Raw genomic sequence first — 13,715 nt, 5'->3', positions numbered from 1 at the left:
TCCCTGTCCATCACCATCTCCCAGAGTTCACTCAGACTCACGTCCATTGAGTCCGTGATGCCATCCAACCATCTCATCCCCTGTCGTCCCCTTCTCCTCCTGCCCCCAATCCCTCCCAGCATCAGAGTCTTTTCCAATGAGTCAACTCTTTGCATGATGTGGCCAAAGTACTGGAGTTTCAGCTTTAGCATCATTCCTTCCAAAGAAATCCCAGGGCTGATCTCCTTCACAATGGACTGGTTGGATCTCCTTGCATCCAAGGGACTCTCAAGAGTCTTCTCCAACACCACAGTTCAAAAGCATCAATCCTTTGGCCCTCAGCCTTCTTCACAGTCCAACTCTCACATCCATACATGACTACTGGAAAAACCATAGCCTTGACTAGATGGACCTTAGTCGGCAAAGTAATGTCTCTGCTTTTGAATATGCTATCTAGGTTGGTCATAACTTTTCTTCCAAGGAGTAAGCATCTTTTAATTTCATGGCTGCAGTCACCATCTGCACTGATTTTGGAGCCCCCAAAAATAAAGTCTGACACTTTTCCCACTGTTTCCCCATCTATTTCCCATGAAGTGATGGGACCGGATGCCATGATCTTCGTTTTCTGAATGTTGAGCTTTAAGCCAACTTTTTCACTCTCCTCTTTCACTTTCATCAAGAGGCTTTTTAGCTCCTCTTCACTTTCTGCCATAAGGGTGGTGTCATCTGCATATCTGAGGCTATTGATATTTCTCCCGGCAATCTTGATTCCAGCTTGTGTTTCTTCCAGTCCAGCGTTTCTCATGATGTACTCTGCATAGAAGTTAAATGAGCAGGGTGACAATATACAGCCTTGACGTACTCCTTTTCCTATTTGGAACCAGTCTGTTGTTCCATGTCCAGTTCTAACTGTTGCTTCCTGACCTGCATACAGATTTCTCAAGAGGCAGGTTAGGTGGTCTTGTATTCCCATCTCTTTCAGAATTTTCCACAGTTTATTGTGATCCACACAGTCAAAGACTTTGGCATAGTCAATAAAGCAGAAATAGATGTTTTTCTGGAACTCTCTTGCTTTTTCCATGATCCAGCAGATGTTGACAATTTGATCTCTGGTTCCTCTGCCTTTTCTAAAAACAGCTTGAACATCAGGGAGTTCACAGTTCATGCATTGCTGAAGCCTGGCTTGGAGAATTTTGAGCATTACTTTACTAGCGGGTGAGATGAGTGCAATTGTGTGGTAGTTTGAGCATTCTTTGGCATTGCCTTTCTTTGGGATTGGAATGAAAACTGACCTTTTCCAGTCCTGTGGCCACTGCTGAGTTTTCCAAATTTGCTGGCATATTGAGTGCAGCACTTTCACAGCATCATCTTTCAGGATTTGAAACAGCTCGACTGGAATTCCATCACCTCCACTAGCTTTGTTCGTAGTGATGCTTTCTAAGGCCCACTTGACTTCACATTCCAAGATGTCTGGCTCTAGATTAGTAATCACATCATCATGATTATCTGGTCGTGAAGATCTTTTTTGTACAGTTCTGTGTATTCTTGCCACCTCTTCTTAATATTTTCTGCTTCTGTTAGGTCCATACTGTTTCTGTCCTTTATTGAGCCCATCTTTGCATGAAATGTTCCCTTGGTATCTCTAATTTTCTTGAAGAGATCTCTAGTCTTTCCCATTCTGTTCTTTTCCTCTGTTTCTTTGCATTGATCGCTGAAGAAGGCTTTCTTATCTCTTCTTGCTATTCTTTGGAACTCTGCATTCAGATGCTTATATCTTTCCTTTTCTCCTTTGCTTTTCGCCTCTCTTCTTTTCACAGCTATTTGTAAGGCCTCCCCAGACAGCCATTTTGCTTTTTTGCATTTATTTTCCATGGGGATGGTCTTGATCCCTGTCTCCTGTACAATGTCATGAACCTCATTCCATAGTTCATCAGGCACTCTATCTGTCAGATCTAGGCCTTTAAATCTATTTCTCACTTCCACTGTATAATCATAAGGGATTTGATATAGGTCATACCTGAATGGTCTAGCGGTTTTCCCTACTTTCTTCAATTTGAGTCTGAACTTGGTAATAAGGAGTTCATGATGTGAGCCACAGTCAGCTCCCGGTCTTATTTTTGTTGACTGTATAGAGCTTCTCCATCTTTGGCTGCAAAGAATATAATCAGTCTGATTTCGGGGTTGACCATCTGGTGATGTCCATGTGTACCACCTTGTACTATGTACCTTAGAAGCACATGGCCACCTCTTATGTTGCTCCCATCTGGGAGTATTGTCCCCATCTGTTAGAAGACAGCCTTCCTTCATACCTAAACTTGCTGGGCCTGCCACACTGCTCCCTCCTGTTAACAATGGTGGCTCTCACCTTTGAACATCCAGGATTTTATCTGAAGCACTTGGTTCATCTAATCCTGTTTTTCCTGCAGACTTTCCCTCCTAAGGAAGGGCAACTCTTGTTGCTCTGGTCAAAACCTTAGAGTCACCCATGACCCTTCGCTTGCTTTCCTCACACTCCTTCCAACTGTTCCTTCAAAATATGTTCAGAATCCAATCACTGTTGCTACTCCCACTGATACTATCTGCTTCAAGGCACCGTCATCTCCCGTCTGGGTTTGCAACACACAACTGGTCTCCTCTCTCTGTTCTTACCCCCTTCTATTTTCAGCCCTGGAGCCAGAGTGACCTTATTAAAAGATAGGCAGACAATTTTACTATTCTGTTCAAAACCCTCCAAAAGCTTCCCATGCCATGCTGTTAAAGCTCAAGTCATGTTAAGTGTCCCAGGAGTCCCACAAACCTTGCCGGTTCCCCACCTCCTGTCTGACTTCATTCCTTATTCTTCTCCTCTTTTCTCACTGCTCCCCAGGCACAGTGGCTACCTCTCTATTCCTCAAATTTGCCAGACCCTTGCATTCACTGTTTTCCTATACCTGGAACATCCTTCCCTGAGATATACACATGCCTGCTCCCTCTCCAGCTGCAGATCTTACTCAGGTGTCACCTCAGTGAAGTCTCCCTGACTTGTCTATATAAACATACTACTTGCCCAAAGCTATCCACTGCCCGCTCCCCTGTCTATTCTTCATACCATTATGACTCTGTAATATTATATGTATGTTTACTTATATCTTTATTGCCTATCTCACTGCATTAAAGTTTAAGCTCGAGGAGGGAGGGATATTTTGCTGTTTTGTTGAAAGCTGTATATTCCCAAAGCTTTTGAATGAATGAATACAGCCAAGTATTTTCTCCATTTCATGTCTCCACATTTAGATGGAGTTTGTGCTTAAAGCAGCAGTTCTCAATCATTTTGACCTCAGGACCATTCTAACACTCTTAAAAGCACTGCAGACCCAAAGAACTATGGTTTATGTGTTTCTTTCTAGTAATAATGTGTTAATTAAAAGACATTTTAAAAATTTATTAACCCTTTTAAAAAATGTTAAACTTATTACATTTATAAGTAACATATTTCTATGAAAAAATATTAAAAAAAAAAGATTTAGTGAGAAGAGTGGCATCGCTTTACACTTTTAAAATTTATTAAATGCCTGCAGTAACAGAGACAGCCGAATTCTCCAATCTGCATCTACATTCAACCTGTTACAGTATGTTTTATTGGTTGAAGTATACGAAGAAAATTGGGCTTCACAGAGATACGTATTTAGAAAAGGCCTTGCAAATCCCCTGAAAGAATCTTGGGGATCCCCAGGGTCCTCAGGCCACACTTTGAGAAGCAATACTCTTAAGGATTTTTTGGTGTGTGTGATTTTTCAGTGTGTGTATGCTCCTTGCAGCACCCACCACAGTGCTAACATACAGGCATAGTAACCGATCGAGATATAACAGGATCCACTGACTTTTCAAATCCTTTTCAGGATTTCCAGAAGGGGGAAGCCCAACCATGGATGGCCCACCACCCAGCTTTTCATCTAACTCTAGTTTGTCGGAACAGGTATGAAATGAACTCATAAACTGCAGGAAAGGGCATGCCTTCTTATAAGAGAGATTTGGAAGTGACACTTGAGAACACATTCTATTTTAAGTTGGCTTGTGAGTTGTTGTTTGCCGATGGGTACAGAATACATTTTTCCCCCCAATTGTTAAGACCTCACTCCATGTATTCTAATTTGTGTTCTGGATGCCGTAAATAACCACTGGTGCTTCTTCAAAACTAGCAAAGACGTGTGCTGTTTTTATTGTTCTCCCTCTCACATAGATTCTATTTAAACTATGTAATTTTCTCAGAATAGATCTGTGGAGGCATATGATATTAAAACACATAAAACAGCAGTTTTAAAAAAAGACAGAGAAAGGGCAAGTGTCTAAGCTTTCTCAAATTTAAAATAAGGATGATGGCAGATATTTATCTTGCCTTCAAAGTGGTTGTAAGAATCAAATAAGATAATATTTGTAAACATGCTTTGTAAATTACAGAACAGTCCACATAGCAACAACGATAAGATTATAATAGAAAGCGAGATGGTAACTTATTTAGGAGAAAGGAATAAATGGTTCAGGAATCTGGCACAACTTAGTTTTTATGTTCAAGTATTAAGTCCAGCCCCTAAGGCTAAATGGGAAAATTATGTAATCTTTGCTGCTGCTGCTGCTGCTGCTAAGTTGCTTCAGTTGTGTCCGACTCTATGCGACCCCATAGATGGCAGCCCACCAGGCTCCCCCATCCCTGGGATTCTCCAGGCTGAGCAAAAGAAGCATAAAACTCATTTTCAGATTACTGGTCCAAATGTAGTTAGGTCTTTCTGGTGATGCAAACTTTGTTTCTAGTGCAGAAACTACAGTGTCATTGAAGTGCCATCTCATGCTTAACGATGCCTTCTCATTCACAGGAAGCGGATGTTCACTGTAAACCGTGGTATGCTGGTGCCTGTGATCGAAAGTCAGCTGAAGAGGCATTATACAGATCAAACAAGGTCTGACTGTTTTAAATCTCATATTCTGTCTTCAGCCTATATTGGCACAGTTGTCACCCTGATAATGTGTGCTTGTCCGACTCTCTGCAACCCCACGGACTGCCAGGTTCCTCTGTCCATGGGGATTCTCCAGGCAAGAATACTGGAGTGGGTTACCATGCCCTCCTTATAATTTCTTCTTCATTTCTGAGATAGTTTTGCTTTCTCTTCAACTTCTTTTCTGAGTTTAATCAACTCATTGTATTTTTCCTTGCTGTTTTTTGTCCACTTTTTGTTCATAATTTTTGAATTTATGATTCTATAATATTTAAAAAGATATTTAATTAAATTTGGAATGCCATGTTACATTTTTTAAAACTTTTTATTTTGTATTGGGGTACAATTGATCAACAAATAATGCTGTGATAGTTACAAGTGAACAGTGAAAGGACTCAGCCATACATATACAAATATGGATACATATACATGTATCCGTTCTCTCATAAACTCCCCTCCCATCCAGGCTGCCACATAACACTGAGCAGAGTTCCATGTGCTATCAGTTGAAATGTTTTGGTTCCCAATGTCTTCTTTCTTCTTATAGTGTTTTTGAATGGAATTTGTCTGATATGTTTTCTTATTCATAGGTAACTTGTGAACATGGTTCCTAGTTCAAGAGTGCCCCTTAGATTTGACCTTAATGTGTCCCTTCACACATTTCCAGATCCTATAAACTTAGTATCTTCAGTGCCTCAAAAACTAGCACTGACCTCATTCAGAGTTTTCTATAAGTATATATTTACTGAAGTATTTTCTTAGAAAATAAAACAAGTTCTAATCAGTAATAAAAATCATATACCTAAATAATTACCTTTTGAATATAATATAGGTATTTTCATAAACTGATTTTTAACCTATGGAAATACAAGTTAACACTAATCTTAATTATTCTTTTAATAAACAGGATGGATCATTTCTTATTCGGAAGAGCTCTGGCCATGATTCGAAACAGCCATATACATTAGTTGTATTTTTTAATAAGAGAGTATATAATATCCCTGTGCGATTTATTGAAGCAACAAAACAGTATGCTTTGGGCCGAAAGAAAACTGGTGAAGAGGTCAGTAATTTCTCTCTAATCCAATAGTTCTGTAAAAGGCTTAAAGGTGGATGCAGGAGCTGTCCTTTTTAGTGGTCCTGAAATACTCTCAGATAAATTTTGAGCTCTTAGAGGGGCTTTAGACTTCCTTGTCCTGCTAGAAAACTCTGGTAAACAATGATTCTTCTTGGGTTAAAGAATCTTCATCCCTATCCCAGAATGAATAGATCGGAGTGTCACCCCACTCCCCAGATATCTGGCCTATGGATATTAAAATAAACACATATTATTATACTAGCATCTAGAAATATGACAGTCCTTTAAATGTTTACTTAAATTATCTACAATAAAAATATTATTTGTCACAGATACTGAAAATTTGAATTGAAAAATTAAAACTTTGGTTATATGATATTAAGCATGTGGATATCTTAAAAAGTCTGTTTGTCTTTGTGTTTGAGTATTTTGGGGTAGAAAAAGTATCTACATGATTAATTTTTTTGCAACTGTTTCAGCATTATGTGGATATATATTGAGTATTTTATTGCTTTAATATGCTATATTTGCTTTATTTTATTGATCATGGATTTTGAGTTATCAAACACATTGTTTTTCAGTCCATGTGTGAATATTTCAAATACACTGAATTAATGTAGACAGAAAAAAGGAGTGTTAAGGGGAAACTGCAACTAAGTTATGTTCAATTCTTTATTCAGTTAAATCAGAAATATGTGTATAAGCTTATATCTTAAATATGGGATATTAAAAGTATTTTAAATAACAAAAATATTACAAAAAGGCCTCAACTCCACTCCTTACTTCAAATATTTCAACTCAGGTCAACCCCCTACTTCAAATATTTCAATCCCCAAACTGCAACAAAGTAATACTCAAAAATATTCAGAAGAGTATTAAGGACAGAGTGAGATGCTTATTTGTGTAAGCATAGCAACTCTCTCCCGTATTTCCTGGGTTCAGAACACACTTTTTCATTTGGAATTCACTGCAAAGAGGTTGTGCTATTTCATTTCTTGGTTTGTTAGTCCATAAATTTAACCTCCAACTGCATTCAGTTTAACAATATGCTGTGCCAAACAAACAGAATGAATGTCTTTATGAGTATCATAAAAAATTCACTGGCAAGCACAAGATGGGGAAATGACTGAAGAGAAAGTAAGAAATAAAGGCTAAAGGTACTTGGAAGTCTCTGTCTCTCACCTCTCCTCCCTGACCTAGTATTCAGAAGCCAGTTATCGAGAAAACAACTGGTGTTTCATTTGAAAAACTGACTAATATTCTGAATATTTATTTAATATATACTATTTGGAAGTTATCCAAATAATTAATGAAGGCTTTTAAACACTTTTTATTCTAGATGTTTATCTTTATATGAAAAACTAAAAATCAATTGATGATTATTGCTAAATTATAAAGCAGTGTTGCAAAACAATGATCACTTTTTTAAAAATGACCCTAAAAGGCTTTATTTGATAATTGTGAGCTTGTAGCACTTTTGTATAATTGATGCATATCATTTCATGGTCTGTGTTACATTCATTATATCCTTCATTTAAAACATTGATTACTTTTCAGAAAAAAATTGATAGCCTTAAATTAAAACTAATAGACAATAGAAATTAATATACAGAAAAATAAGTATGTATAGTAACAGCCTCGCATGAAATTCCATTATTAATCAGACACTAATTTAGCTCTAAATTTATTAGGAGCTAAAGCAAAAATGGATATATGAGGGTTTATAAAGTTTTTCTCATTAAAAAAAAGAACACAAAAACAAGCATGAATTAATCTGGGAAATAACTCTCTTGACACTAAATTCTAAGATTAATTTATTACATCAATCCTTGTATCTAAGACATGCAACATAACAGACAGTCTATGTTTTATAAAGATAGAAATTCAATGTGACAGTTTTATACTTGATGCTAAATAAAAAACAAAATATTACAACATAACAAAGTAATTTCTCTAAGTAGTTATACTAATTGAGGATGTCAGTTGTGTTTTTAATCTTATTGACTGGCCAGGGTCTGACACCTCAAAGGTTGTGGCCTTTGTTAATTTAGTCTTTTTTGGATAAAATGTCAGCTGGGAATAGTAACTTTGACTAACCTGAAAGAGTGGGAGAATACGGGAGGAGTAGAGCTCAAGGTTAATATAAGTTCCAATGTATAATTCATCTACGTTTTCTTGTTCTAGTACTTTGGAAGTGTTGCTGAAATCATCAAGAATCATCAACACAGCCCCCTGGTTCTTATTGACAGTCAGAATAACACAAAAGATTCCACAAGACTGAAATATGCAGTTAAAGTTCCATAAATTAAAAAACATTTTTAAAAGGAAGTCAACATCATTGCTTCAGATATTTTCCCTACTTCCACTTTTAAGGAAAAAGCCCCCAAAGTTCATATTTTGGGTTATGAATCATCCAATAATAAAACAGATGAGGAAGCTGTGGATTTCCTTATAAGAAGCTCACAAGGACTTGTTCTATTACCGGAACTGAAAAATTGTTAATATCTGGTGAGGCTGAGAATATGCTACCAATATTCTCCAAATAAATGTCTCTATTAAAAAAAAAGGCGTAAAGTATTTTCGGTCATGTAAGAAAATAACACTTTACTTCCAAAATAAGAAAATGATATTCTTGGATAAAACAAAGCTGCTAAAAATTTAGGCCACCACAATAGTCCTGGTGCACTAATGTAACTAGGGCGTCTACTGTCAGTGCTTGACAATTATGTCCTGTTTAAAATTTTAATATGTATAAAATAAAATAAGAATGTATGATATTCATAAGTACAGATAAGGGGGATGTAATGGTTCTTTTGTGTGTGCGTGCATTAGTTGCTCAGCTGTGTCTGACTCTCTACGACCTCATGGTCTGTCCGTGGAATTCTCCAGGCAAGAAAACTGGAGCTGGTTGCCATTCCCTTCCCCGTTTTGAGCACTCAAGATTAATATAAATTCCAATAAGAGATGTATACAGATACAGACTTTCTGCAAGTTAATTTTATAACTTTATATAGAGCTGAAAAGTAAAATAACTGACATGAAAAATTCACTAGAGGGGCTCAGCAACAGATCTGAGCAGGCAGAAGAAAGAATCCACGAGCTTAAAGATAAATCAATTAACATTGTCTACACTGAGGAAGAGAAAGATAAAAAGAGAGAGATATGAACAGAGCCTTAGAGACCTCTGGAACACTATCAAGCATAGTAGTGTATTCAAAATGTGAGACTCCGAAGCAGAGAAGAAAAAGCATCAGAAAGAATATCTGAATAATAAAAACTCCCCCAATTTGATTTAAAAAAAAATTAGTCTACCAACCCAAAAAGCTTCATGAACTTCAAGTAGGATAAACTGTTAAAAAAAAAAAAAAAAAGGAAAAAACCAGGAATATCATAATTAAACTACTGGAAGACAGAGAATCCTAAAAGCAGCAAGAGCAAAGTGACTCTTCACATATGAAGGGCTCTCAATAAGAACAGCTGATTTCTTGTCAGAAACCATGGAAGCCAAATGGCAGTGAGATGACATAGTCAAAGTCCTGCATAGAAAAAATTGCCACTCAAGGATTCTGTATTCAGCAAAACTAGTTTTCAAAAAGGAAGTTAGCACATTTTCAGGTAAACATTGCTAGCAGATCTGCTGTCCAAAAAAAAGTCCTTCAAGTTTAAAGGATACTACTTAGTAATGCAATTCTACACAAAGAAAACACAGAACTGATAAATGTAAATACAAACACCAGCATAGGTAAATATAAAGGACAAAAAAAAAAAAACTATGTAATTTTTATTTGTAACTTTTTCCCCTTCTAATTTTAAAAAAATGCAGAAAGTAATAATTATAAATCTGCCTTGATGGGCACACAATTTATAAAGCTATAATCTATGACAATAATAGCATTGGGGGTGGAGAGATAAAGCTATGTAGAGCAAAGTTTCTAAAAAATGAAAATTGAAATAAAATCTGTATTAATCCAAACTAGGTGAAACAGATCAACTTTACAATGTCTTCCAATAAAACTGAGGTATCTTTTTTCTCTCGTTTTTTCACTTGTGATTTTGGTGTCATATCTAAGAAGGCTTCGACTAAACAATGGTCATAAATCTTACAAGATTTATAGTTTTTGCTTATATTTAGGTTTATAATCCATTTTAATTTTTGTGTATGTGGTGTGACTGCTTTTCTTCATTCTTTTTTCTGTCTGTGCTTCGTATTTCAAATCTCTTATTGATCTTCAGATTTGCTGATTCTTCTGCTAGTTCAAATCAACAGTTGAGCCGAGCCTCTCTATTAAATTTTTCACTTTGGTCATTGTACTTTTCAACTAAAAAATTTTCATTTTGTTCTTTTTTTGTAATTTCTATCTTATTGATATTTTCCACTTGATATGACACTGTCAGAAATACTTAAATACTTTAAATCTGGTTTCCTTTAGGTCTTTGAACATATTTATAATAGCTGCTTAACATTCACCCTACATCTGGAACCCCTCAAATGAAGTTTCTAGTGCCCTTTTCCCTGGTATATCACACTTTCTTTGAAGGTCTAATTTTATGTTGAAAACTAGACAGTTTAGTTTTTATAATTTTAGTTATTATAATAATATTGCAGGATCTCTGTATACTCGTCCCCTACTCTGGACTTGTGTTTTAGTAACTTGGCTGAACTAATTCACCAAGTCTGTCCCCACAGTATGCAGCCTCTGATGTCAGTGGTCAACTTGTTTCCCCCTCAGTTTTATCCTTAAGTCTGACTGCCTAGGGGTTGCCTCTGAGTCGACACTATTTAGTCATTAGCCACTGATTGATCAGGCTTCCCTGGCAGCTCAGACAGTAAAGAATCCACCTACAATGCAAGAGACCTGGGTTCGACCCCTGGGTTGGGAAGATCCCCTGGAGGAAAAAATGGCTATCCACTTCGGTATTCTTGTCTGGAGAATTTCATGGACAGAAAAGCCTGGTGGGCTTTAGTTCATGGAATCACAAACAGTAGAACATGACTGAGCGACTGACACGCACACAGTCTGATTGATCAGAGGTTGTGCTTAAGACCCTGCTGGGCTTTAGTTCATGGAATCACAATCTGTAGAACACGACTGAGCGACTAACACGCGTACACTCTGATTGATCAGAGGTTGTGCTTAAGACTCCTGAATCAGTGAGATTTACACCCTTTACATTGGATTTGTGTATGGCTTGGAATTTCTTTCACTGTTCAGGGAGTTTACAAGTTTTGCCCTACATTCAGCCAGAGTTGTTCTTACATGGTTGCAGATTTGAGCACACACACATCCTTTCTGATTACAAGGGATGTCTGTAGTTTTATCCAGATTTTCTCTCTTGAGAGAAAGAGCTTTAAGCTTCTCACTGATAGCTACTGGTATCACCAGCAATTGTTGGCCTTCAATAATTGCTAGATGATTGCTCTACTGTTTTCAACAATACTATAGGGTATAAACTACTCCAATCTGATCCAGATAAAGTCAGGCCCCTTGCAACAGACAGTGTGTTACCAAGTCTTTTATGCTCACTCCAACCTTCCCCTGAACAGAAACTCTGTGCCTCTGTGCAATAGCGCAGGTTGTGGGGTGAGAGAGTGTTGGGAATTTGGCTCTTCATTGAATGTTCCCTGTCAAACAGCTGTGTTGGTGGTTGGGAAGAGCACGGAAGGAGAGTAGAATGTGCCAAGGTTCACTAGCTGTTAACGTATATACAATAGCTCTTCTGCCCCAGAAACCTGGGAGATGTAAACTGTCACATGACTGCCAATCTAACCACAGCAGGTAGGTCTGGTGCAAGCTACACACTTCTGTAGCTGTCCTGTCCTGTCCCTTATATTGCAGGAATTGCGAGTGGCGCAATGAGCACCACTACCCAGCTGCCACTGCCTATTTGATATAACCCGTCTGCAGGTCACAGGCATGGAAAACAAGACCAACCAAAGAGTGCTACATTTAATCTTATACCCAGAAACATTTCTCCCAGCTTGGTTTTCCTTTTGGCAGATTCACACGATTTTTATTTTGTGGCCATTATAAATGGGTCTTCCTTTATTGCCTTCTAAATGACTACTGTTAAGTGTTCACAAAGCTAACTATTTCTCAATGTATTCTTCTGGATTTTCAAAATATTGAAATAGTCATTTGCAAAACTCTCTCCAAGTTTTCATTTTGTTTCCCTACAGTAACAATATTAGTAATGTGAAATAATTGAAGAGAGCAGGCACCTACATTTCTTAATTGAAAGAGGCAATTTGAATTGCAACCTGAATATAACCTTCATTTTAGGTTGAAGGACTCTAAAGTATTAGGGAAGAAATCTTTTAACATATTAAAAATGTCTCTATTAGAAATTAGCACTTTTAAATAAGTACATTCTTGGCATTGACTAAAATTACGATTTTCAAAACTGAAGTACATTAACATTCTTCCTACATTATTCAGATTTGTTGTTTAGTTGCTAACTCATGTCCAATTCTTATGTGATCCCATGGACTGTAGTCCCCCAGGCTCTTTTGACCATGATTTCCCAGGTAGGAATTCCGGAGTGGGTTGCCATCTCCTCCAGGGAAGCTTCCCGACCCAGAGATATAACCCATGTTTCCTACACTGCAGGCAAATTCTTTATCACTGAGCCACCTGGGAAGTCCTATTCAAATTTACAGTATCATAATTTATGATATTCACTTTTTAAAGAAAAAAGATTTTTAAACTAGAGGCATTTATTAACAGAAACCATTTTAGAGAAATACTCAAAAAATAATTCAAAGACTTTATCAAACACCTCTTCTAAGATACTGACTACTTCTTAATTTTCCAATTATTAAAGGGAGCATACTTAAAGCAATGAACACCAAAATCAACGAAGTTGATCCTATATTTCAATTCTCCACTATAGGGAAATTCTTCTGCAAATACCACACTCTTAACTAACATCCGTCAGTAAGCTTCAACAGATGAGATTCCCCAAGGCACTTCGCTCAAAACAAGGTTCATAACAAAGGCTGTGGCAAGGAACAGAGCCAATACCTCAACACAAATGGGACAAATCCTCAGTAAGCAGATGTCAATGGTGAAAAGGAATCACTTATCAAGAAAAAATCGTAAGTGAGCTGCACAGAATTTATACTATATTCTGTTTTCAGCTCACCTCCATTTCCCCCCATCTTAAACAATTTCTATTACTTTTTCTCACTACGGATTTCAAAGCACTAGAAGAAATAGTATCTATTTCTCATCTAATCTGAACATAAATTCTCATAGCAATTGTTTGATTTTTGATCCCTCCATAAATTGCATTACTCTTAGCACACAAAAGACCTATCTACTAATTATTTTCATCACCTTCACTACATTTTTGAACAAATACATCTATGGTGGTAACTGTTATCTGCACACATTTTAGTTTCAATACTTTGAACCTTTTGTATAGTTGCTGTGAATCACAAAAAACTCTCTTAAAATTCTATTTTGAATAAAAATCTCAATCTAAGAACACATCTATGAGAGAAAGCAAGGGCTGGAAAAACCATCTGATGGGCCAGATTAAGCCCACTGACAATTTTTTTAAACGAAGTTTTAATAAAATGAAGAAACTAACACATGCAATTATAATTTAAAAAAAAATAGGCACACTCATTCACATGTTGTTTATTGCTGTTTCAGCATGACAACAGTTAAGCAGTTAAAACAGAA

General features: G+C 36.9%; 1 protein-coding gene across 1 annotated transcript in view; it reads left to right on the top strand.

Moving 5' to 3' along the window:
* BLNK (B cell linker) overlaps window positions 1-8,482 on the top strand; it is a 78,216-nt gene extending 69,734 nt beyond the window's left edge. The window contains exons 14-17 of the mRNA XM_068961542.1: window positions 3,858-3,934; window positions 4,830-4,913; window positions 5,857-6,012; window positions 8,212-8,482. Coding sequence (XP_068817643.1) covers window positions 3,858-3,934; window positions 4,830-4,913; window positions 5,857-6,012; window positions 8,212-8,331 — 437 coding nt within the window. The 3' untranslated portion in view covers window positions 8,332-8,482. The remainder of the gene's footprint in view (window positions 1-3,857; window positions 3,935-4,829; window positions 4,914-5,856; window positions 6,013-8,211) is intronic.
* Window positions 8,483-13,715: the final 5,233 nt, after the last annotated feature.

The sequence above is a fragment of the Capricornis sumatraensis genome, chromosome 23, assembly GCF_032405125.1.
Source record: "Capricornis sumatraensis isolate serow.1 chromosome 23, serow.2, whole genome shotgun sequence".
Lineage (NCBI taxonomy): Eukaryota > Metazoa > Chordata > Mammalia > Artiodactyla > Bovidae > Capricornis > Capricornis sumatraensis.
Note: the sequence above shows the minus strand (reverse complement) of the source record. Positions and strands in the feature narration are given on the sequence as shown.